We start from the raw sequence: 27,496 nt of genomic DNA, 5'->3' as shown, positions 1-27,496 counted from the left end.
CGAACTCAATTTCGAATAGCGACCCTCTTCTTTGACTATGAATAGTGGTCCTTATGAATAATGACTTTTATGAATGACCCTTTTCTCAAATTATGAAAAGCGATCCTTATGAATAGTGACATTGAGCCTAACATGCACCCCTAATTTAAAGCAACTTAGATTTACATTTAAATTGCATAAATTTTCATTATAGCTTGCTCGCTATGCACACTCGCATTTATAGTTGTTATAATTATGTTACCTATAAAGAACTATTCAGTCTTTCTTCATTAGCTTGTGCTTAAAACTCTATCAGAGTTGTTTTTTGTCCTCTTTATAAGTTGTAATTTTTCACACTGGGACCTCACAAATCTTTTATTTTTGCTCACTCGGGTCAGTTAAACACTGACTCACAGCCTCGGCAGTCAAAGACAAAAATAAGAATAATAATAAAGAATTCCAGGGGGGTCTTGTGCAAGTGTGTTTTGTCACTTTTGTTGAAATCTATTTACAGCTGTATATGACATCACCATGCTCTTGTGTCAATTCCCATAATATCATTTCTTTGTATATACACCCTATACAATCAGAATAATCCCAATATAATATTTTATTAGCTTTAATTCTTAAACCCTTTAAATATATATATTTTGTCAGAATGGGTACACCCCCTCCCCCTTTCCCAAATATAAGCTAGATCTTCACAATACATTTCTATGTGGTGCCAAATGTAAGACATGTGATTCTGTCACAAAAGCAATCTCACGTATTGATTTTGTCACGATATCACTTGGAGATATTGCTTTTGTGACAAAATCATTTGGTGATATTGATTTTGTGAAAAAAACATTCATTTTGTGACACAATCACATGTGTAACACTTGGTGCCCCATACATTCCAACCCCTTTTATCTTTAAATATAGTTCAGTATTATATCACACAAGTCAAGAGGCAAATATTTGGATAAGGAAAAAAAGCTTTAAAAAGTAATCCATTTCATGTACACTGTAAATACACGTCACTTTAATATATGCATAGTAAGTAGAATCCCCCTTTTTTATTGTCAATTACAGGATGTCTTGCTGGGGTTATCACTCATACCTTTCCAGCGGACTGTGTTTCTGTCGAATGAGAAGAACATCTTGCACCATGGATGGATTCTACCTTCTCTATCTGCTCATGATCCTCCTGGTGAGATCTGGTGATGTTGAAACCAACCCTGGACCAGACAGGTCAGTCTATATGTATTTGAACTTATTTCCAGTTCTTTATTGCAACAGTAATGAGCAGTAGGGATGTTAAGTATTTTTCTCACTATTAAACCATAACACCACATACATGCATGCCAATTTTTCTTCCATATTCAAGTGCACTGCTCAATAAGGTATAAGTCTTGTGTGTATATGCTTCAATATACCTTTGAATAAATCAGTACATGTAGCTTAATAAAATCAGGTATGCTCATGAAGCTGCAGGTACTAATAGTGCTCAGCTGTAGGAGCTAGTGTACATATTTGTAGGCTGGAGTAGTTTATTCTGCCATGTAGTTAGTTGTTTGGTCTGTTTCGCCCAAAAGCTCATCAAGAACTGAACTAAACTTACAAAGTATGAAGAAAGGTGCTTTAATGAATTTTACAGTAGAAGTTACAACACAATAAGAGACACTTATGTCCCCTCTAAAGTGTTAGGAGCCCCAAGAATTTGATGGCAAAATTTCACTTAAATTGTATCATAATGTGAAAAGGGATTTCATTTTAAACACATTTCTGCAGGATTTTAAAAACAAATGTGTTGATGTCAAATATTGATGAAAGAATACAAAATCTAGGCTTTTTGCGTACAACAGAAAACAGAAATTATTTTTTCTTTTTATCAATATTTATCTTTAAACACATTTTTTTGGGGAAAATCTTTACAATTAAGGTGAAATTTTGCCTCCAAATAGTGGCGAATTTGGGGCTCCCAACACTTAAGAAGGGCTTTAAGAGATACTTAAGAGATGCTTGATAAACTCTTGTTTTTAATTACAGGATTGTCAGTGAAAAGGAATTCTTAAAGCTGTCCAAGCAAATTGAACCAAGCCACTACAAAGAGGTGGGCATTAACCTGGACATCTCCATTGCAGAGCTTGGTCAAATCGAGAAAGAGAGCCAAAATACCAGTGATGCATTGATGACAGTCTTCACAAGATGGAGAGACAAACAGCCTCCAGGCACAGACATCAGGGCTCTTCTAGCAGGGGAATTAGAAAGAAGTGGCTTAGGGTCCCTCTCCGGCAAACTTCTCGCTGGCAGTCTAGTCCTGAAGCAAACAGGTGAGAAGAAGAAGGAAATCATGTCGGCTGCCCGCAAGAAGGCCTTTACTGCCATTGATAAATTATTGCTCTTGCAGGCAGCCAACAAACACTTATTTGACACTTCCTTGTTGGTACAAATAGGGTAATTTTATAGCAGGACATCCCAGTAGACGAACAGCCCACGAGACTGATACTGCCAGTCTGTTGAACCCTAAAAATAGTTGTCAGAACACCCATGAGACCAACATTTCAGTTTTGTGGGTTGTCAGTCCATGGGTTGTTGGTCTCATGGACCTTCTTACAGCTTTTCAGATGGTTCGCTAGACAGATATGTCGGGCTTGTGGGCTGTCGGTCGCATGGGCTGTGGTCATTAATACATGGTTACAGACCCACTCACTATGTGCTGTGTAAGGGAGATGATGACATGTTTTACATGAAGCTGTACAAGGATCATCATTCAAATTTCTTGGCATTTCAAGCCCAGCCACTTTCTGACTATTTTTTTTCAAGTCATGCTCATCTTTTGACACCAGGTTTATGAAAATTACAGAGTCTTTTTATCTTTTGTGACCTTATGTCAGCCCCAAAATGGAGAATTTCTGATTTTTGTCTACAAAAACAAAAGGAAATCTACATGTCTCTCAGTTCTTTCTATATTGAGTGGAATTGTACTTTGAGCTATAATATATAAGGTTTATAAGGTTCGTCATTGTTGTTCGTACTGTTAACGATGGACATGTCTATACCTTCATATAAAAAGACAAATTCTATTGAGGTACTTAGAAAAGAAAACAAACATGTCATGAATCAACAGTAGTATACATGTATGATGTGCAGAAATTAAGCTGCAAAGACAATAAATTATTATCTGTTCTCATGGAATGTTGGTGCTCTAACAGCAGGACTAAAAAACATGAAAATGTAAAGTTGACAAACAATAAACACATTAGAATTTTGATTTTATGTTCATGTGCATACGTTCAGCATATCCTTTAAAAAACATTTTGATATTCAGAAAAAATTATCACACTTCTATTATTAAATTTAAAGGTGCACCTGTTATAAGGCCAGGATCACCAACCCAATCACTTTCTCCTGACCTGATCAAGAGATGTGCAGATGATTTCAAATTCAAGTACCGGACAACTTTCTGTAAGATCAGAGATGACCCTCTCGACCCTGATTCCATTGTACCATTAAAAGACATGTACACAAACCTTGTCCTGAAAGAGGAATATCGAAAAAACTGCAAGCGGGAACTTGAGTACAGTGATCTCTTTAAACTCGAAGTCAATGGAGAGTTCCCCAAGCGGATCATGGTTCAGGGAGAGGCTGGGGCTGGAAAGACAACATTCTGTTCTAAGATTGCCTGGGACTGGATAAATGACAGTCTTGCTCTCCAAAAGTTTGTGTGGGTACTTGTTGTCCCTTTTCGTGAAGCCAAACAATACACGATCGGTGAGATTGCCAAGTCATATCTCTCCAAGGACAACCCAGCAACAGCCAGCCAGATCACTGAGTACATCCGGTCAAATCCAACTAAAGTATTCATCGCGTTTGATGGATTAGATGAGTTTAAGGGCAAGGTTGTACAGGAGGGGGAAGCTGGTTCAAAGTCAGAATGTCACCAGCCAAAGCCTGCTGATCAAACCAAGGCAAGATCAGAGTACAAGAAGAACAAGAATAAGCGGCAAAAGTTGATGCAGCCAAAGTCATCAAGTGCCACTTCGCAGCCAAGAGTCACCAGTGCAGAGGCAAGTAGAAGTTCTTCAGAGAGAGGTGACATTGCACTTACAGACATTCTGCGTTCAGATGAACTTGCCACTTGCCCGGTGTTGGTGACAAGTCGCCCATGGAAGGTCACAGAGATAAGAGATAATGATATTCTGAGGAACCTGTACACTTTCATTCATGTGGAAGGTTTTAGCAAGAATAGTGTGGAGGGTTACATTCACAAGTACTTTCCAGAAGATGTGGCCAAAGCAGATCAGCTTATCCAATTAACCAAGGACAATGACATCATCTCTGAGAATATGGCCCAGTATCCCATCTACATAGCTATGCTCTGTCTTATGTGGAGAAAAGTTAGTGACGTAAAATTGGAAAAATTGAAGTCATTTCAAACCTTTTCTCAAATATTTGATGAAATGTTCGAATTCTTGAAGGTGCATTATGCTCAGAAAGAGATCACAGATTTAGACAGCCAAGATTTCCAAGCCTTTCGCTGTCGAATTGAGAAGTTCATGGAACCAGTTGCCAAAGTTGCATTCATTGGGCTACAAGAAAAAACTCTTATTTTTAAAGAAGAGGATTTTGAACAGTGCTCAGACTCCATTGAAACAGCTTGCAGAGTGGGGGTGTTGTCTAAGGAGAAAAAATTGTCATCTATACATGATAAAAGCAGTCCGTTCCTGCAGTCTACTTTCTTCTTTCCACACAAACTCTTTCAGGAGTACATGGCTGCGGTCCATCTTGCTTCCCTGTATGAATTAGATCACAATGAATTCAACAGGCTGATTGAGCAAGTAGTGTTGCCTAGGAGCGGAGAGTTTAGGCATCTCCTGTACTTCACTGTATCACGGGACAAAACCATTGCACACCATGTCATGAAATGCATGGTACAGGGTGACATCCAAAACAGCTGGGATGTGGATTTGTTGGTTGATGTATCCTTTGAGAGTCAGGACCTAGATACTGCAGCCTTGGCGAGGGGTGGAATGTCGTATCTGGAAATACACCCATCCGTGACAGCACACACCATAGCAGGTTTTATATTCACCGGACTAGGTGTACACAGAGATGCGGTAAGTTTGATATCTTACATACATTAACAGCGCTCAAAATACACGGGGGCGGTGGGCGATTCGCCCCCGTGAGCTCCATAATCGCCCCCGTCATGTTGCTCACGGGGGCGATTGTAAAATTAAAAATCGCCCCCGTGGAATTATAAAATAAAGATTATCTTTTCTGATATACCTTTAACACAATATTGAGTAGCAATTTTCAAACCTTAAACTAATGAAATGGAACTTAGATGGCACCTTCTCTCCCATCTCTATGAGTATTACCGATAAATACAACGGAAGCTTGCAGTGCATGCAGCTAGTGCGGCCATCAGCAGTGGCTATACTGCGCCGGTAGTAACGGTGAGCACTCTGAAGCCCAATATCTGCTGGAGCAGGAGACGATCGCGCAAAGACTGAAACATTGAGAAGTTTTTCGTTGTGAAAAGTGTGAATCCTCTGAAATCTGGTGATTCTAAAAGACCAGCAAATAATGTAACTCGATCAGTATATCAATATTGAGAAGAAGAAGAAGATGTTGCAGGGGCGGATCTAGGCGGTTTAAGGGTTTAACCCCCCTCCCCCCTTGGGCTGTCAAGTGAAAATGTGATGTGCATAGAAAAATGCTATCATGTGTCCAGACCTACACAGCATTAGTAGATGCCAGAAAAACATCACTATAAACGGGGGTTCAAAAAAGTACCAAAAAATCGCCTCGCCGCTTTGCGGCTCGTGGACGATGCTCCGCATGTTAGCAGAACATCACTTACGGAAAACATCACTTACGGGGGTTCAAAATAGCAAAAACAAAAATCGACTCGCGGCTCGTGGACGATGCTCCACATCGTATTTGGGTTACCCCCCCCCCCTCACCCTTAACAAAAAGATAGATCCGCCCCTGTGTTTTGGAAGGATATGGTAAAGAATAAAAGTAAAGAAAGAATGTAAATAAGGTTGCTCGAATGATGAGGAGGAAATTATGTGCAGAACGGGAAGAAATGGAGAGAATGTCATCACGGGATATAAGTCAATAACAGCAATGTAACAAGTAAATTTCTAACAGGGAAAATGCCGACTTAAATAAATAATAGTAAAATACCAAGGAGTTTCTTGGGTACAAATTGAATGGAAATTTGTATTAAAATAAGAGCCCCCGTCAGCACTAAAAGAGCCCCCGTGAGAAGGCTCACGGGGGCTCTTTTTTCTTTGGAAGAGCCCCCGTGGACAAAAAATTAATTTGAGCCCTGTACATTAATAAGTATTATTATTTAAAGGGAATGCCCACTCTGATATTACAATGTAGTTGGTTAAAAAGAGAAAAACAGGTCAGTGACAGTTTGAGCAAAAAATGATTAAAAATCATTTAAAATTCATAATTTTCTCCAATTTTAAATTGGATGTTGCTCAAACTTTCAATAATTTGTTTCTCTCATTTTCCTGCTTTTATTAAAACCAACTTAATATCAGGGTGGACTTCCCCTTTAATTGCAATCTATCAGGCATCTATAGACATGCATTTTTATCCCCCCCCCCCCCCCCCCCCGCAACGAAGTAGCCGGAGGCATTATGTTTTTGGATCGTCCATCCGTCTGTACGTCCAGTTCTCATGATCGTGTCATCTCAAGAATCGATTAATGGATTACTATCAAACTCGGGACATGTATGTACAATTATCTTGCAGAGCCAATGAACTGATTAGATTTTAGGGTCATGAGGTCAAAGATCAAAGGGTCATACATGTATATGAAAAATAGCTTGTAAGCATGATAATTCTGAGACCTGCAAATGGATTACAATCAAACTTGAACTTTAAAAATTTGCTTCTGTTTTGGTTTGAAAAATCGCTCTATAGTGGAGGCACCATTTTTGACCGTGCACAGTCGAAGATCCATCTAGTTAATAAGAATGGGTCTTTAATATGCCTATTTTCCACTCTCTAACATCCAGGAGCTTATACCTGATAACCTGTGGTATAATCAGATCAAATCATTTTATTTCCACTTTTTAACAACATGTATAAAATAAACGACATAATTATTTTGTGTAAATTAAAGTGGCAGGGATATAAAGAGCACTATACAAAATCAAATTGAGAAAGTACCAAATAATTCATAATCAGAATAACATTTAGGAGATACTATCCGACTGTGGAACTCCTTACCATCTGCTGTCGTCGATTGCACCTCTTTGGAACTTTTCAAGCAGAAGGTGCAACACATTATTAAAGCTCCGTTGAGCTTCAGACTGTTTTTAGCTGCACATAGATTTCTCGTAGAGCCTTTTTACTTGCACTGTACACTCGGCACTTGACAAGCACAAGGTACGATAATACGCCAACGGCGGTCTGTACTATACTGGAAGAAGAAGAAGAAGAAGGAGAGAAAGAAAGTGAAGAGAAGGAAACATTAACTACCAATTTGTACATGTCTTCAAGGAGATGTCTTTTGTACAATATTTGACACTAGTGATATTTTAAGTCATATCCTGCCGTAAGGCTGCTTGCACACTACCGTTATAGTGCTTTGTACACGCTAGCGCGCTCTAGATTGGTTGCTTCATTCATGCGAACGAGCTACCGCTTTAATATCTGCTTTGTGCATGCATGCTTGCATTCCTAATAGCAGTTATTGTTCATGCCCATTGCACTGTGCCTAGTGTTTCGCACGCGCTATAGTACCATCGCGTTAATCCGATTATCTCAAAATTAACTTGGCCAGGGGATTTGAGGCTTGGCACATTGGGGATTAGCCCTGTGGCACAATGGGCTGTATTCATTATGGTAGGATAAGAGATAAGAGTTACAGTGGATAAATACACTAATGATGATTATTCACTGGGGGTGGGGGGGGGGGGGAGTAAAATATATTGCCCTCGTCTCCAGCTCAGGCATTGTGATAATAATTGGGAACTGGGCAGTATCATTTTATATACCCATCAATGTTATAGGTATATGATAAATATCAACAGTACTATTTGAATGCGTTTTATTAGTCTACCAACCCTTTTCTGGTCAGAAAAAACGCCATCTTCTTGAAGGTGCATTCTACACTTTAGTTTTGCTGCACCCAGTCCTCTCGATAATTTGATGCTCAGACTTCAGAGTAATTGATGAAGGGAATAATGTAGGGCCCTTTGAAAATAGCCTTTCTTAACTATGCTGCATTAAATACAGACAAAATGTTATACCAGACCTTCCTTTGCCCAAAAAAATTGGGATCATAGGCTTCATAGCACTACTCTGATGATATGTACCACTGTAAAAATTACACATTCTGTAATTTAAATCATTCATTAAGAAAATCTTAATGCAGGCCGAGTGACAGAAGCATACAAAAAATTGAGTTAGTCTTAAAGGGCCACTCTAACCAAAACAGGCTAAAAAATGAAAAAAAAGACATGTAGAATATTTGTTGACGGAGATTCCGAACATGACAAAGATTTTTCTTAGAAATCATCAATAATTCTGGAATCTAGCTTTAAAAATGACGACTCAGAACGCGCAGAAAATAAGCCCAGTTTCAGTGATGACGCATTTGACGTCACTGCAGGCCCCTCTCCAGTGAAATGGAGGGTGATTTAGGCATTAAAATGTCTTTAAAAAGCAAACTATGATATTAATTGAGAAAAAAAAGACATTTATCCGAAAAATAATATGCACTTGATAATCCCAGTACGTTTCTGTCAATTTCATCATTCCTAATAATTATGAAATTATCGGATTGGACATGCCTGCAATGACGTCAAATGTGTCATCAAGCCACGTGACCATATTACCTTTTTTCGTGGGGCATATCCTAACAAAAGTGAGAACTGTGAAAAATGGATGGTTATTGTCATTTTTTGTCAATTTAGAGATTTTCTGAAAAGTCAGAGGCTAAAATATTAATAAGTCGAGGTGTATTCATGTTATGAAAGGCTATGTAAGTTTGGTTAGAGCGGCCCTTTAAAGTTTAGCTATGGACTCTGATTTTCTCATATTATAATTTTGTGTTTGTTTTGTTTTTTGTTTTGGCTTTTGATTTAAGATCGATCAATGGGTAGATGGACACTTTGGACCAATTATATCACGTGATGTGGCAGAGATTATATGCTCTGTGCCCTCTCTAAAGGATGTTACACTAGACGTTGCCTCCTTCCACAGTGATTTCTTTGAAGTTCTTGCTAAAGAAGGAAATAAGTCCAAGGTGAGTGAAAATATTGTAATGCCGTAGTCTAGCCTATGGGAGGGGGGGGTGGGCACTTTGTCAAGACGCAGAACATCAATCGCTTGAAAATCGTGATAAATCACTGTTTTTACAGTCAGAAAATGAAGTTATGTTGGCTCTGGAATTGATGGTGTCCTCTATTTGGCAAATAAATATAAAGAAGAAATGAGGAGTATGAGCTGTTTTCTCAAATTGACAAGTTAGATTAAAGAGAGAATAAGGATCGTGAGTAAAGATGAAGACGCAATGGAGTGGTAACTGGTATCATATAATCCTTAAATTCATCACTATGTAGTATGTAGTAATTGTCGGTCCTTGTGTTGTTGGACACATGCTCAGCTCACTATCCTGCGCACTAACCAAAGTATACTTGTAACTAAACAAAAGCTCAAACCTATTTACAGCCCTTAAATCCAAATCCTGTATATTTTAATAAATAAAGCACAGAGCATTTGCCACCTGAGCATAGCCATATCAGAGCACCCAGGTATATTTGCAGTCATTCAATTAAAACATGCAGTCTGGTAATGTACCTGTATTGTATGACGTTAGGTGGGAAGGATTTCCAGGAGGATTTTTTTTGTATATTGAATGAAAAGGCATCAACCTTACAGGTGTGTATGTGTTTGTACTCTATATCTATGCCATGATGAATTCATGTAGCAGTGGAGATGAGTTCAAGCAGTTATGATATTTTAGCAATAATCAATATTTTTTCAATTTGGGTAATGTTTTATATGGAAATATACAATAGTCTTAGCAGACATATGAAAGTTTTTTTTATAATGAGTGTCTTTATGTGCAGTGTTTGATACAGAATTCATAAAGCTTGAGTCGAAAATATGATGTTTCGTAAAAGAACTTTACTTTTAAAGTTTGCCTTACATATATTTTAGGGGACTTTAACGTAAAATTGCTTAATTATGGTATCCATAATGAAACAAATGACTTTTTAGATATGATGCTTTCTTTTAATTTACTTCCCTTACCGGGTAATAACAAGCCAACTCGCATCACTGAAAATAAAGCATCTTTGATAGATAACATATTTACAAATACCATACAGGAAGAAAAATATACAGGATTCATTTATAATGATCTATCTGGTCATTTTCCAGTATTTTCAATTGCAAGTGAAAGAATTGTAAAGAATGGTAACAAATACATTAAAAGACGCATTATTAATGATTCAACAATGTCAGTGTTTAAAGCAAGTTTATCATCCATTGATTGGTCAGAAGTCTATACTTGTGAAAGTTCAAATGACTCTTATGATATTTTCTTTACAAAAATTCTATTCCAAATATAATGACTGTTTTCCAATTAAATTAATCAAACAACTCAATGGTAATTTATGGAAACCTTGGATTACGCAAGTAATATTGAATTCAGTGAAACGTAAATATAGTTTATATGAAAATAGCTAAAAAAAAAAAAAAAGACCTAGTGTCAATCATAAAAGAAAATATTTAGATTGTAAAAATAAACTAGAAATTTAAATCGTCATGAGGACGAATTAGGTGGTCTGTCTTCAATTCTTATGATCAGTGAAAGGTCAAAAAGAAAAAAAAGTGAAGAAAAAAATTGGTGGAGACGCCCAGACTCGAACCAGTGATCTCTAGGTCGGAAGACAAGTGCGTTTCCGATATACCAAAACATTTCCCATAGCGATTACACGTGAACGGAGAATGGAATTCTCAAATTCCACTTTGCAAGTGATAGCTTATTGTCTCAGCTACAACATATTCGAAGCTCAGCGAAAACGAAGCCGAAACGAAGGAGATATTGCTCGCGAGAGACGGGAATGTAGAATCCAGTTTTGAAGAAAAAAAGTCATGTCCCATATAGAATGCACGCAAAATGTGAAAAATTGACATGCCTCCTTTAATCGCACAAATGCGCCATGATGCCTTTGTCAAAATGAAAAATCATTTAAGTGCATTTGTAGAGTATTGTCTCAGCTAGAACATATCAAAATTTGGAAGAAAATCAATCAATATTTACAGAGATACAATAAATTTTCTAAAAAATATGCTGACGTCATAATATGCAAATTGAAATTTTGAGTTCGGAGGGCATTATGATGACGTCAAGAGTTATTTGAGGGTCAAATGAGACATGAAATCATATCTCTGACTCATAATCTATCCAAATATGAAAAAGAAATTGGGGTCACCTTGCATCGTTAAAGAGCTGTGGATTTTGTATAGGCATGTTTTTGCCCATATATGCCATATATTACAAGAGCCCCACGCACGGACATGTATCTTAAACGGACGCTCATTGCGTTATTACTGGTAAAAAAAAGGTGAACAAGGTATCAAAATGCTTGGAAAAATGTGCCAAATATGATGCCAGAGAAAATGCTGCGATTCTTTGTTGCAAAATGCCAGTACGCTCAAAAACATGCGCATCTGCATGTTTTTTTGCGAAATGCTTAAAATGGCCTAAAACATATCCAAAATGAAGTTGAGACAATTTGGAGCATTTCGAAGTTTTGCATGTAGGGCCTGGTAGTAGGTGACCTTCTCACCAAACATCTGCTTGGCAGCTCCTTTCTGGCACAGACCAGCTGCACCGAATAGATCTTCTGCACCTGCTGCCCTGATGATCTTGCAAACTGCTTTCATGTAGTTGTGAGCTTGATGAAAGCCACCCAGCAGTAAGACCACATTGCTGAACTCACTACGATGCTTGTCTCTGATGGCTACAGCGAGCTCATATGTAGCCTGATCTCCAGTTATAATTGTGTATTTGTTACCACGTGCATGTGATGTCCTGACAAGTCAAATCATCATTTCCTTTAGTACAGTAGGGTCAGGAGATGGGATCAGAGGAAGATAGCCAATGATTCTAGCCTGTCTATGTGGATGGAGGTCAGCACGGAATGAGGAAAAGCCCGGAAGTCCCGTTTCTAAAACTCTAAGAGCATCCACCAGTTGCGAAGTTGTGATCATTCTACCGAGGCGCCACATAAGCAGAATGTCCTCAGTCTGCATGGCCATCTGAAGAGTGAGTGAGTCTGGAACCATATTGTATGCAGATGTGAATGAAATCTCAGTTGAATTTTTCTCACACATCTCTTTCTTACACTTCACAATCTGCTCTAAGAATCTTTGATGCTTGCAGGAGTGTATGGTGTTTTCCCTCGATATCATCTCCTTCTAGGCGCCTCAGTTTTTTCAGTGCGTCACCAAGTGGTAATGTGGAAGCACATATAAATCCTGAACCTTTGGTTTGATTGAGAACCAAAATATGTGACCCATAGTATTCATGTAATGTATGTTTCAAGATGGTCGCCCGGTATTTATCTCCTTTATCGACACCAAGCTCCTCAAGAATGTCTCGGTACCTTACGCGGATGATTCTACGAGGAATGTGGACAGACCAGGAGCTGGAAAAGAGGAGCTTCCAGCTCATCTACAACATCATAAGGGTTTAACTTTGACCGACCAGAATGCGAAGAGCCTTAAATTTGTTCATATATGTTGTTACACACGTAACTGGATGAAGAATAGGCTTATCACATATTCTTGTTGGCATATGATGCATTTTGTGTAGTCAGTGCTCATATCTTTGGAAGACTTCTTAGCAGGCACATGCTTCATGGACATGGCACTATCTGCCACACGTTTTCTTGGCTGGTTACTCATCTTGCTGTAGGAACCTATAATATAGAGGGGTGTATCATTTGAATAATAGTTGCACTGTATTTATATTTCATATAAACCTAACTTTGAAATGTTACTTTACATTAGCAGGCAAACTTTCACTCTTTCTTGTAATTCTTGTAAGATCTTAAAGGACAGACCCAGGAATTCTGAAATTCATCTAGTATGAGGTTGCTTTGGTCAATGTCACCCTCTTATACCTATATCCATTATAAAACAACATTGAGATGGGGGTAATAGGTATATTAGTATTGGATTAACAGGAGCATTGGATGTAACAAACATGTAAAGTCATCACAAAAGGTTGCAAATCCGATTTAAGTGTTGTGATCCAAAACACAAGATGGAACAAAATTTATGCTACATTATATTAAGGTTTATTCTAATCTACAAGTGTTAAAGTGGAACTAGTATAAGAAACTATATATTTATTGGTTCACTTTCTCTTATATTTACATCAGGTAATGTTTTAATACAGAGTCCTTGAGAAGAATCTTCAGGATTGCTCCATAGTGATGCCAGATGATTACATATGGAAATTCTGTAAAAAGCTGCTAGATAATATTTTATCAATAATCCAAAAGTTTGCTAAGAGTAAAAATATTCTGATTTGAGTTAGCAAAACTTACTACATCCTCAAACCTGCAACTGAAATTCCTACCTCATACCAAAAGGTTCAAGCTGGTTAGGAAGTTTCTGATAGTTTCTTCATCATTCTATTAGTTGAAATGTACTTGTATTGTTTGATTTCCTGTCTCTCTGATGTTGCTAACAACTCTGTTTAGTCATTTATAGAAAAAGGGAAGAATGCAATTAATCATTCATGTTTCAGTTGCAAACTTGACACATACGGTATGCGGCAATGATGACTCATATTAAATGTATTTTCAGGGAACTAAACTGCATATTGTCCAAAATGAACTTTGTTATGCTATAACTTTTTTTACATGAAAAGCAAAACATCTGTAATTTTCATATCATATTCAACTAATATTACATACCTGCCAACCCTTACAAATAATCCGGAATATTCTGTTTTTCTGGATTAGTCATTTATAGAACTTCATTAAAATATTTGTAGATCCAGACAGGATTCTATGTTTTATTTGACCATGTCATACAAAAACCAAGATTCTACAATTACCTTACACAATTTGTATTAATTACAAATCAGAATTACTAATTTTGGGGGGAATTTATGAATTGCCCCTGTCACTTGTGTCTCCCCCATCGCCCAGCCCAACCGTTCACTGTCCCTTCAATCATTAAGAAAAAGGATAGAATGCAATTTAGATGATTCACGTTTCAGTTGCAAGGGCAAACCTGACAGATATGCGGCAATGACGACGCACGTTAAACGTATCATCAAGGAACTGGTCTGTGCATATTGTCCAAAATGAACTTTACTACGCTATACATTTTTTTACATAAAAATCAACGAACCTGTAATTTTCAGATCGTATTCAACTAATATTAGGAATGTTTTCTATATATTTTTAATTCTTCAGTTTCAAAAGTGATTGAAATATAGAGAAATAACTCCACCAGGTGTAAATGGGTACCTGATATTATTCAGCACTAGTTACTTTGGCAGCTCGGCTACGACCAGGGTAATATGCGTAAAGCACCATGAGCGTCAGAGCTTGGCGGATACTGGTGCTATATAATTATCCTATTATTTATTATTATTATTATTATGTAAAATAAATTCAATCATCATGAATGTGGTATCATCTTGTAGATAATTTAATTTTCTTTCATTGATACCACATGCATGGTAAAATGATGTTCTGTTACAAAATTATCTTCTAATTATTGACTATTTTTTTTCCAGAAAAATATTGTCAGGGTAGTCCACCTAGAAATTGTGCAGGAAGATCCTCTGATCATGTTTATACCGACCGACCTACAACATCCCGACCAAAACCCCCCAAATTAAGGTTTTGCCCCCTAGGTATTCAGCTATTTTGTTGTTGCCTTGATGGTATTATGTCTTCATTCAACAGAACTATAGTACATACAAATTATTAAAACATAGCAGGCCACATAATACGAACCACAAAGGAAAATTATAGTAAGGAATGTATATGTTCTATAGCTAGACCACTTTCATGTACAATATAACATCTATTATTATAATCATCATAATCATTTTACGCTTGTAAATAAAATTATCATTCTTTAAACTCTCTAATAGAATATTATCTTTAGCAATGCTGGTCTAAATATTTGAATTACAATGAAAAGGTGCTATACTGAATATTTTACTGAGAAGATTTGCATTTAATTCACATACCTCTAAAATACAGTAGAATCACTGCAATTCGCTCCTACGCTCAGGAATTCCTGATCTTCCTCTTACCTGAATCTTCAGTATGGTCATATCCTATTGGACTGTCTATCCCTGACTCTTGACAAAGGCCTTATATTTTCATGCACTTTTTATCTTACTATAATGTACATAAAAATCACCTGAAGGTACTAAGTATTTTAAAACATATAAATAATACACATTCTGACTTCTCACTGTCTGATTTAACTTATAAAAGTATACAAAGGATTAATATTGGGAAAACTACTCTGTGCAAATAAATACTAGCCCCAACAAGACCCTTTCATTGATGCGGTCTCTGACCACATGTTTACAAAATTCCTGCTCCCCCTCCATCTACCAGTGTTAACCCTATTTAGCCCGGGGGGGGGGGGGGGGGGGGGGGGAGGGGGGGCTTTAGAAGCCCCCCCCCCCCCTCGACATTTTACGCGATAATTTTTTAACGCAAGAAAATCTTGCACTGAAATTTTGTGACTTTTTTCTTTCGAGTCTTGCGCATCTTTTGAAAGAAATTTCTTGAAAATCAAACCTACCATTATGAAGTCACGTGTCATTTTGTCTTTGCATGTCAGCCCGAAAATCGCTCACTTTTGTGATTTGTGTACAAAACATATGGAAATCTCATTTTTCAAATAAAGAGAAAAAACTTTGGTTATTTGGTCTTGTTTATAGTTTAGGTGTTTATTTTTGGGTCCAAATAGTTGAATTATAGTTGGAAATAAAATAAAACAATAAAAACAATAAAATACATAAGTTAAAAAAAACAAAGAAATACATAAAAAATTATCAAAACAATAGATAACATAAGGAATAACCCTGGTTTTTCAATTTTTTGTGTTGTATTATTGTTCCAAATGGTCTAAAAAATATATGTAGTGAGAAAGAATGCTTAAAATATGAATAATGTCTGATTTATGGGCAAAAATGTGAATTTGATGACCTTATTTGCATAAATTACCATAAATATGCTATTGAGTGAATTAAAAAAAGAAATTGAAATTACCATACCGGTAGTATTCAATACAATTCCATTGACATGTTTGCAAATTTTTCGCGACGATCGGGCGTTTCACGGCCGAGATCATAGGGGGGGCCTTAGAAGCCCCCCCCCCCCCCCCCCTGGGCTATGCAGTTTCAAAATAGCCTGGGCTAAATAGGGTTAAACCTATTTCAGTCATTCAATTTCTGTACAGATCAAGAGTCTCTGCCTTCATGATGTTGAGTGCCTCACACCAGCCTCATCACATGATGACAGCTAGTAAACAAAAGTTATATAAAGAGAAACATACATGTTGATCTAGAAGTATATGTAAATTAATGAAATTGAAAATCTATTTGGCAAATTAACGTAACCTTCATATTGTAGTTATGTTGAAGATGAGCTGGGTATTACTCAGCGTCCTGTGTTTGTTTTTGTTCATAAATATTTTGGATGGATGCAATTACTCAGATGAATACGCAGTAGTTACATGTACTACGGCTATAATAGTAAAAGTTAGTCCTATAAATCTTTTTTGATGCATTTTCTGCGCCCACTACCCTGAACTAACCGATTTCTGAACTTAACCCAGCACTAAAATCTATAATAAACCGTAAGACTAAACCTAAGCTCAAAGCCTATTTGCAGCTCTCATGCAGATCCTATATTAGCCTCTTGTCGATGCCCTCGCGCTGTTGGAGTCTCTAAATTCTGACGAGCGAGGCGAGTCAGAGAAACCGAGGCGCTTGCGCTGAGGGCCTCTTGACAAGTGATCTGAATTTCTTATGTTTTACATTGTTTGGCGAATATTCCGACCCAGCAGAGTTCGGTGAAAGTCATCCAATCAGAGAGAGCTACTATGACGTAATATCTACCGCTCTGTGCGAATTCCCTCCGTGAGAGCGAGACTGGCCGCCTAGTTGTAGTCTGCAAGCACAAACCCTGGTCAGTCGTAAAAGAGAGTGTGCACTATAAGACTACCATATGCCATGTACTATAGCTGCTCCTGACCTATATTGGTACAACCAGTAGGTACCAGTAGATAGCTGGGCTAGGCTTCTCTCAAGGCACAATGATTTTTTGATAAAGTGTCAAATTAGGGTCTGTGCTTGCAGACTAGCCTAGTTGGGCGATCCCGAACACACACGTACACACACACAATCGCTGCGGTCTAGACATGCATAATTCAGTAGGAAATCGGGTCTCATGAATATATAATTCAGATCACTTGTCAAGAGGCCCTCAGCGCAAGCGCCTCGGTTTCTCTGACTCGCTTCGCTCGTCAGAATTTAGAGACTCCAACAGCGCGAGGGCATCGACAAGAGGCTAATCCTATATATATTTGTGACTTAATAAAGCCCAGAACCTTTGTCAACTGAGCTTAGCCATACACATACATGTATATTGGAGCACCCAGTTATATTTGCAGTCATTCAATAAATACATGTATTCTGGTAATGTACTTTAATGAATCACTGTTTGTATCACTATGTAGTGAGAAAATGGCTGTGTTTGTCGATCCTCCTGTTGTTTTAACGCATGCCCATCAACAATTTTTCTGTGCTTTCCATCCTGTACTAACCAAATTCTTAACTTGATCCCTGCACCAAAAAGTATTCCTATCACTAAACCTGAGCTCAAACCTATTTGCAGCCCTTATCCAATTCCTATATTTTACTATATAAAGCCCATTGCATTTGTCACCCAAGCATAGCCATACACATACATGTATATCGGAGCACCCGGTTATACATTTGCAGTCCTTGAAGAAAAACATGTACTCTGGTAATGTACTTGTATGAATCACTGTTTGTATACATGTAGGTCCAGACTTTCTGGCTTGATGATGTTTGGTGTCCAACATCAGCCTCTTCACATTACCTAATAGATGCTTTGTGTTCCATGCCAAACCTGACTGACCTGATACTACATGGAAAGGAGTTCGAGGAGGAGTTATATTCTGCACTGAATGCAAAGGCGTCAACCTTACAGGTACGTATGTGTGTTTGTACTCTGTATCCATGTCATGATGAATTCATGTACACATGCAGCAGTGGAGATGAGTTTAAGGAGTTTTATGCCTCAGTTACGAAGTAGCCGGAGACATTATGTTTTCGGGTTGTCCGTCCGTCTGTCCGTCCGTACGTCTGTACACACGTCTGTACGTACGTACGTCCCGTTCTCTTGATCACGTTATCTGAAGAACCGATTGATGGATTCCTGCCAAACTTTGGTCATGTATGTATCTTGCAGAGCCGATGAACTGATTAGATTTTGGGGTCACGAGGTCAAAGGTCAAAGGTCACAGGGCTCATTATGTATGCAAAAACAGCTCGTGATCGCGTTATCTGAAGAACCGATTCATGGATTCCTGCCAAACTTTAATCATGTATGTATCTTGCAGAGCCAACGAACTGATTAGATTTTGGGGTCACGAGGTCAAAGTTTAAAGGTCACAGGGCTCATTATGTATGCAAAAACAGCTCGTGATCGCGTTATCTGAAGAACCGATTGATGGATTCCTGCCAAACTTTGGTCATGTATGTATCTTGCAGAGCCAATGAACTGATTAGATTTTGGGGTCACGAGGTCAAAGGTCACAGGGCTCATTATGTGTGCAAAAACAGCTCGTGATCGCGTTATCTCAAGAACCGATTGATGGATTGCTGCCAAACTTTGTTATGTATGTTACTTGCAGAGCCGATGAACTGATTAGATTTTGGGGTCACAAGGTCAAAGGTCAAAGGCCACAGCGCACATTATGTATGCAAAAACAGCTTGTGATCGCGTAATCTCAAGAGCCGATTGATGGATTCCTGCCAAAATTAGGTCATGTATGTTACTTGCAGAGCCAATGAACTGAGTAGATTCTTGGTTCATAAGGTCAAAGGTCATGGGCTCATTATGTATGCAAAAATAGCTTGTGAACGCGTTCTTATTAGAACTGACAGATGGATTACTATTTAACTCAGGACATCTTGCAGACCCAATGAACTGAGTAGATGTTAGGGTCATGAGGTCAAAGATCAAAGGGTCATATGAGAAATTGCTTGTAATCACGATATTCTGAGAATCTGTTAATGAATTACAATTGAACTTGAATTCGAAAAATTTCTTCTGTTTTGGTTTGTAAAATTGCTCTATGACGGAGGCATCATTTTCGACTGCACGCAGTCGAATTCCATCTAGTTTTTTTTTTTTGGGGGGGGGAGAGTGTTGTGTTACTAGTTACGCAATAATACAATTTCAGTATAAACAGATCACTGAAGTACTCTAAAGACTAATAGATACAAATAGTTCAAATCAATTCATAAGGTTTGAATAATGTCATCATGGGTCTGAGAGTATACGTCAGATTGAATAGTCACTAAACAAGGATGGAGATCTTGATCACAGTGTACTTATTTTAAGCACAGATTTTGTTGTTGTTTTTTTGTTCTTTTTGTTTTGGGCATGTGCATGATCAGGGAGGATGGGGTGTCAGCATAAAGTTCTGTTGAAAATATTGACCAGTTCAATCAACATAGCTTTTTTGTATGTGTGTGTATTTGGTGGGGAGGGGGGTGGGGGGGGGGGGGTATATAGGAGTTGTCAACATAACAAGGATACTAAGTCTATATGCCAGAGAGAGTACTGACCTGGTATGTACATGTATGTTAAAGTATGTCAGCCAGACTGGAATGGAGGGAAACTACATGAATCACTATCACCAATCATGCTCATATATTTCTTTTCAGGATTCTTTTCCTCAAATCAGTAATGGAAATTTCAGGTTCAATAGAGTTCCCCAAGCGGATTTTGATTCATTCCTGCAGTCACTCAATGACTTAAGACGGTAAGTGAACTATTAAACAAAATAAATTACAAATTAATTTTATTGCTATACAACTTACTCCTAGATCCTAATCAAATGATTGGTTAAGCACGGTCACATGTGATTCCTTTACTGTGAATATCACATGTTTTTCCATGAAAAAGCATGCTATAGTTTCTAGTACTATTTAACGATCTTTCCACAGCAGGGCATGTAGAGTTTAATATGCTTTATATACTGTGTGTGGATTAATACATGTATATCACTGTGCATTGATGCTTGTAGAGGTAAGATTCAAGATTCAAGATTCAAGATTTTATTGTCCATAATATAATACAGAAATTTGTTTTCCATTGGTATAACATGTAATACATAAACATGTGCTGAAAACCAGAAGGGCGTCAAGACTCTATAAGAAAAAGTCTATGAGCAGGTACGGTCCTCCGGCTTTCAGCACAAAACATGACAAGACAGTTATATGACTTATACATAGCAAGAATTTTAAATACAATTCTGAATCACATCATGAATAAATTCAGGTATGAATATAGATGTGAAGATGAAAGTAGAATAGGAGCAGCATCACAATCAAAATATGAGCAGTAAGTGCCCCTATCCCTGTGTGCGCGCTAAATTAAGCCTATTAAATTTGGGTTTATTTATCAGCGATAATTACTAAGAACAATCTTGAGAGTCTCTTTAAATCAAATAACAAGGATCTAGGATATTTTTCGTATAAAAAAAATGGTGGATGTTTTATTCGTTCATTACAGGATCTATCTGCTCTTGTTGAGGCCGGTTAGGCACCTATCCTATTCAGCCTGACGGCTGTGAACAATATATACAAGTGTCCCCAATATACATATGTTTTAGTTTTCTTGGTTGTATTCTGTGCAATATTCTTTATTACGTCTGCTACATTCAAAAAGTGAAAATTATGTTAATTATCATAAATTGAGGTTGCATGGAATGGGACTAATTGTAGGTGTTGGTGCAGATTTATCTCTAAACTGTACAAATAGCCAGCTTTACATAGAAATTCTCGCTATCGCCAATATGCCCAAAATGCACAGATGAAGCCTCTCTGAAGTAACTTTGAGCCAATGTACATAGGTACGTCTCTGAAAGCTACATCTAGGTTCTTTATTTTTGGTGACGGCAGCAATGACAAACAAGAGAAAGATCCTCCAAATCTTATCGATGTCTAGATTAAAACAATGGAAGGACCTTCTTGAAACTTCAAGAAAATGACAGGCTTAACTTTAGAATATCCCACCAGAATGGAGTATGTCCATTGGTCATCTAAAAAGTCAACAAACCCTTTAATGTAGTCACATCCTTTAATATTTCAGACAAGGTTTCACTCTTGCCAATGAACATAACCAACGAAAGGTGACATTATTATTTCTATGCTTGTACTTGCTCTTTCCAATCACACTTCCAAATATGTACCAGTATTTGTATTAAGCGCAATATAAAAATTAAATATTATTATTATTATTAAATATGTTAAATTTAGTATGTGTAAAATATTTGCATACGTTTTTAAGTAAGGATCCACTCTTGAAATAGTTGAGAATCGTGATAAATCACTGTGAGTGCTGTCAGAAAATAAAGTACACAGACACACAATCACAGCCGGCGATTTGGTCACCAAACTATCCCAGAGTGCATTTAAAATGAGGCCTGAATGTAACATGCTGGTATTTGTAATATATTGGTGATATCGAGAATTAATCAAAGACTTTTCTTACTTATCTTTGCTTTAACAGGAAACATTTTTTCACTAGCATAAAAGAAAGCATGAATTTCAGAATACCACCTCAGGCCTTCGGTGCCTAGGCCGTGTAACATTGAAAGTTACTATTAATATTATCTAAAATCTTGATTGTACATGCAGGTTTCCCTGATACATGTATCTTCTTCGTTACAGGTAAATACAATGCTTAAAGTGGAGATTTTTACAATTGATTGGATTGTTAGTCACTTCATATGTTACAGGGCCCAGATCCTATCCCCCAAACCTATATTTTATCTTCTTTCCTCAACATCAATTCAGGGAGGATACTTCTGATCTCTCAGAAGAGGAAGATAGCATCTCAGATTCAGACGAGGAGGATGACCTATGATGGACATCACAGCCATCAGAATACCTTCAACCATCAAGATCGCATAGCTGGATTATGTGCTGCTCGATCGTATAGAACTATCTCCAAGAGGGTTCTACGACACTTGCTACTGTGACAGTCTTTCTGCGTCGGCTTCCTACACTAACCAAAATTCCAGCTTCAACCTCAGAAGAGGAGGATTACGTCTCAGACGAGGAGGATGACCTATGATGGACATCACAGCCATCAGAATACCTTTGAGAGCCACACAATGGCAGTGCACAACCATCCAGATTGCACAGTTTGATTATGTGCTGCTGGATCATATAGAACTATCTCTGAGTCGGTTGTACGACAGTTGTTCCGCGTCGGTTTCCTACACTTACCAAAATGTTAACTTCAACTTCAGGCCTTACATATTACTGTAAACATAAAATTATAATATTTAACACTAGAAATGAAACAGCAAATTCAATGAACTTCATATCACAACATAGCAATGTTATATTCATACACAATAAATATATCATATTACGTGTACCTAACCGTAAACATTATTACCTGAACTCAAAATAAAGTGCGACCATAACCCTATATATTTCATAAAGTATAGCCTGGATCATAGGATCAAATGTTGACCCTCATCCATTTTTCCCCCTCATCCACAGGATTCCTTTACATCTACAATCATGCAAAATTCCATATTTACATCACTTGGTCAAACTAAAATTTATATTAAAACATTTTACCAAAGCAAAAATCAATCATATACTGCATTCAATTTATTTTATATGACAGATTATGACTTTAAACGTAAACACAATAACAAAAAAATTGATGGTCGAAATAAAAACACTTTTTCATGAATTTCTTTTCTCTTAGATTAGTTTGATCAATACATTTTTCAATTTCATGATAAAATTATATAGCTGACATAATATTGTCAAACAACGTAAACGTTTGTTCCACTGGGCTGAAAACAATTCTGTTCTTACCACCATAATAAGCAGCTGGTCAACCAGTTGTGTTACTCAATATCCCAAGGTGTAACGCCTGATCATTAGCAATTCAGAAAAAAATAGCTGTGAAGGATGACTTACTGAAATCTTTTATTTTTGTCTGCACTCATAGAAGTAAGTTGCAAGAATGAAATTTGAAACTTTGGCCCTGTTTTATGAAACTTGTTATCAATAACAAGTTGCAATAACTATTATGAGCTATTGAAATTGTTGCATTTGAATGGTTGAGAGCCAATTTGTCATAGAAAATGTGACACTTGTTATTGGTAGCAAGTTTTATGAAACAGGACCGAGAGTTCCTTTGAGCTAGTTTGTCTGGAAATTGGATTTCGTTACGATCGAGGGCCCTCTTGCTTCAAAAGTTGCAATGTCAAACACAACATTACTCAAAAAGTAAACACAATTACTAAATACATGACCCCAATTGGTTGAAAATGTAATTTTGATTTCAACTTTTTATGGAAAAGTCCCCAGAATGCAATATTGACTTTGAGGTTGTTTTGTAATGTGTTTGTAATTTTATTAAGTATTTAAATTACCATGTTGTACTTAATTGTATGCATTTTGGTCAGGCTCACACAAGTTGCGTTTACACAGTTGGGCCCCGAAAGTTTACATGTACTGGGAAGAAACTCATTTTACTCAGATTTTCTCAACTTCATTCGTTCCTATCAGGAGTCACTCATCTCAGAGTAATTAGTGATGTATATACTATATATATTAAACAGAGACCATATTTGTTTATCTTCCTGAAGTGCAAAGTTGGTAGGAATGAGTGAAATTGTGATAATGTATATCTGGCCCGACTCTACATGTATGTACATCTACAATTCAGGGATTATTCCAGTACTTGATTTTTTGTTTGTCTTTTTCTATTTTTAACTATCAGTAGATATGTACCAAGTTTTGCGTGCCTTATGATTTTTTATATACTATAAACAGAGACAAAATTTGTTGTATCTTCCTGAATTGAAAAGTTGGCAGGAATGAGCGAAACTGTGATAATGTTTATCTGGCCCAACTCTACAATTAAGGAATTATTCCAGTACTTGACAATATTTTTTTTTCTTCTCCATCTTCTTCCATTTGAACTGTCAGTAGATGTGTACCAAAGTTTTGTGTGCCTTATGCTTGACAAGTTGGCAGGAATGAGTGAAGTTGTGATAAGGTATATCTGGATCAACTACATGTATATACATACCACAATTCAAGGATTATTCCAGTACTTAATAGCATTGTTGTATTTTTGTTCTTCCATTTTAACTATCAGGCCTATGAGTAGATGTGTACCAAGTTTTGTGTGCCTTATGCTGAAGGCCTGCATGTATATATGAACAAAGTGGTCATGTGATTTGATATTAGCCTTGATGCCAAGAGCTTCTTGTATAGGAGGGAGATATGCATTGAAATCCTGAACTCTGTGACATGTTGAATTTGTCAAAATCACCATTTTTCAATACAAACTGGCATACCAGTGTGTGTTTACTGTACGACATACTTTCTATCAGTGTGTAAATCAATATTCTTTGAAGGTACATGATTTTTATGAGAAAGATGTAGCAATAAAAGAACGTTACTTTCCAATTTCAAGAAGAAAATCTGATCACTGCAGTTTGAATCAGATGATCTTATAGTTAGCGAGTTTACAGCTTCGTATTTATATGATATGCAAAGAATACCAAATTAACTGAAATGGAAATTTCATTACATCTGGAATATGTTCATTATATAATCATGTTTGTGCATACCATGTTTATGTGTACAGAGTATGTGCCAAAGATTAAAGTATTTTTGTATTTCTTATTCCTAGTCTGAATTCATGATTTAGTTGTAAGGTTTAAATCCAGAAAGAGGGGAAGGTAGTGAAGAAGGGAGGAAGGGAATGGAGGGGAGGGAGAGAGATGAGGGTGCATGGGAGTGGAGATGGAGGCAGGAAAGAGAAGAAAGAGCACGAGGGAGGAAAGGGAGGATCAAGAGAGGGAGGGAGAGAGAGAGTTGAGGGTGCATGGGAGTGGAGGATAAAGGTAGGGAAGGGAGAGAGAGAGATGAGGGTGCATGGGAGTGGAGGATAAAGAGAGGGAAGGGAGGGAGAGAGAGTTGAGGGTGCATGGGAGTGGGAGGAAAAAAGGAGGGAAGGGAGAGAGAGAGAGATGAGGGTGCATGGGAGTACAGATGGAGACAGGAAAGATAAGAAAGAGCATGAGGGAGGAAAGGGAGAAGAGACGGAGGGAGTGGAGGATCAAGAGAGGAAGGAAGAGAGAGAGTTGAGGGTGCATGGGAGTGGAGGATAAAGGGAGGGAAGGGTTTGAGAGATGAGGGTGCATGTGAGTGGAGATGGTGGGCAGGAAAAAGAAGTAAGAGCATGAGGGTGGAAAGGGAGAAGAGACGGAGGGAGGAAGGGAGAGAGTTGAGGGTGCATGGGAGTGGAGGATAAAGGGAGGGAAGGGAGAGAGAGATGAGGGTGCATGTGAGTGGAGATGGTGGGCAGGAAAAAGAAGTAAGAGCATGAGGGTGGAAAGGGAGAAGAGACGGAGGGTAGGGAGAGAGAGTTGAGGGTGCATGTGAGTAGAGGATAAAGGGAGGGAAGGGAGAGAGAGATGCATGGGAGTGGAGATGGAGGCAGGAAATATAAAAAAAGAGAACGAGGGAGAAGAGACAGAGGAAGGAAGGGGAAGAGAGTTTAGGGTGCATGGGAGTGGAGGATAAAGGGAGGGAAGGGAGAGAGAGATGAGAGTGCACGTGAGTGGAGATGGAGACAGGAAAGAGAGAAGAGACGAAGGGAGGAGAGGATCAAGGGAGGAAGGGAGAGTTGAGGGTGCATGATGGGATTAGAGGGAAGGGAGAGAGAGATGAGAGTGCACGTGAGTGGAGATGGAGACAGGAAAGAGAGAAGAGACGAAGGGAGGAGAGGATCAGGGGAGGAAGGGAGAGTTGAGGGTGCATGATGGGATTGGAGGGAAGGGAGAGAGAGAGTTGAGGGTGCATGTGAGTGGAGATGGAGGCAGGAAAGGGAAGAAAGAGCATGAGGGAGGCAGGAAGAAGAGACGGAGGGAGGGGAGGATCAAGAGAGGGAGGGAGAGAGAGAGAGTTGAGGGTGCATGGGAGTGGAGGATAAAGGGAGGGAAGGGAGAGAGAGAGAGAGAGTTGAGGGTGCATGGGAGTGGAGATGGAGGCAGGAAAGGGAAGAAAGAGCACGAGGGAGGAAAGGGAGAAGAGACGGAGGGAGGGGAGGATCAAGAGAGGGAGGGAGAGAGAGAGTTGAGGGTGCATGGGAGTGGAGGATAAAAGGAGGGAAGGGAGAGAGAGAGAGAGATGAGGGTGCATGGGAGTACAGATGGAGACAGGAAAGATAAGAAAGAGCATGAGGGAGGAAAGGGAGAAGAGACGGAGGGAGTGGAGGATCAAGAGAGGAAGGAGGAGAGAGAGTTGAGGGTGCATGGGAGTGGAGGATAAAGGGAGGGAAGGGTTTGAGAGATGAGGGTGCATGTGAGTGGAGATGGTGGGCAGGAAAGAGAAGTAAGAGCATGAGGGTGGAAAGGGAGAAGAGACGGAGGGAGGAAGGGAGAGAGACAGTTGAGGGTGCATGGGAGTGGAAATGGAGGCAGGAAAGAGAAGAAAGAGCATGAGGGAGGAAAGGGAGAAGAGACGGAGGGAGGTAGGGAGAGAGTTGAGGGTGCATGGGAGTGGAGGATAAAGGGAGGGAAGGGAGAGAGAGATGAGGGTGCATGGGAGTGGAGGATAAAGGGAGGGAAGGGAGAGAGAGATGAGAGTGCACGTGAGTGGAGATGGAGACAGGAAAGAGAGAATAGACGAAGGGAGGAGAGGATCAAGGGAGAGTTGAGGGTGCATGATGGGATTGGAGGGAAGGGAGAGAGAGAGTTGAGGGTGCATGTGAGTGGAGATGGAGGCAGGAAAGGGAAGAAAGAGCATGAGGGAGGCAGGAAGAAGAGACGGAGGGAGGGGAGGATCAAGAGAGGGAGGGAGAGAGAGAGAGTTGAGGGTGCATGGGAGTGGAGGATAAAGGGAAGGAAGGGAGAGAGAGAGAGATGAGGGTGCATGGGAGTACATGGAGACAGGAAAGATAAGAAAGAGCATGAGGGAGGAAAGGGAAAAGAGACGGAGGGAGGGGAGGATCAAGAGAGGAATGAAGAGAGAGAGAGAGTTGAGGGTGCATGGGAGTGGAGGATAAAGAGAGGGAAGGGAGAGAGAGATGAGGGTGCATGTGAGTGGAGGTGGTGGGCAGGAAAGAGAAGCATGAGGGTGGAAAGGGAGAAGAGACGGAGAGAGGAAGGGAGAGAGACAGTTGAG

General features: G+C 38.7%; 1 protein-coding gene across 2 annotated transcripts; it reads left to right on the top strand.

Annotated features, from left to right (window-relative positions):
* The first annotated feature begins 1,058 nt into the window (after positions 1 to 1,058).
* On the top strand, positions 1,059 to 24,991 carry LOC105441792. Of its 2 annotated transcripts, none has more exons than XM_030978054.1 (7): positions 1,059 to 1,212; positions 2,106 to 2,294; positions 3,328 to 5,081; positions 9,086 to 9,244; positions 18,072 to 18,239; positions 19,985 to 20,082; positions 22,121 to 24,991. In XM_030978054.1, the coding sequence occupies exons 1-7, from the start codon at positions 1,185 to 1,187 to the stop codon at positions 22,188 to 22,190; spliced, it is 2,466 nt and encodes an 821-aa protein (XP_030833914.1). In that variant the 5' UTR covers positions 1,059 to 1,184; the 3' UTR covers positions 22,191 to 24,991. The 2 variants fall into 2 exon arrangements, with proteins under 2 accessions (XP_030833914.1, XP_030833913.1); XM_030978053.1 differs by having other exon boundaries at positions 2,011 to 2,294.
* The last annotated feature ends 2,505 nt before the right edge of the window (positions 24,992 to 27,496 follow it).

This window comes from Strongylocentrotus purpuratus, unplaced genomic scaffold, assembly GCF_000002235.5.
Source record: "Strongylocentrotus purpuratus isolate Spur 01 unplaced genomic scaffold, Spur_5.0 spur5_scaffold_1, whole genome shotgun sequence".
NCBI lineage: Eukaryota > Metazoa > Echinodermata > Echinoidea > Camarodonta > Strongylocentrotidae > Strongylocentrotus > Strongylocentrotus purpuratus.
This window is presented reverse-complemented; position numbering and strand designations above follow the sequence as displayed.

Bases quoted from the DNA above. Each gene is read 5' to 3' on its own strand.
- LOC105441792 (XM_030978053.1), top strand. From the start codon at position 1,109: ATGAGAAGAACATCTTGCACCATGGATGGATTCTACCTTCTCTATCTG. The intron at 5,082-9,085 runs GTAAGTTTGATA...TTTTGATTTAAG, and splicing joins TAGGTGTACACAGAGATGCG to ATCGATCAATGGGTAGATGG. The intron at 20,083-22,120 runs GTAAGTGAACTA...ACATCAATTCAG, and splicing joins TCACTCAATGACTTAAGACG to GGAGGATACTTCTGATCTCT.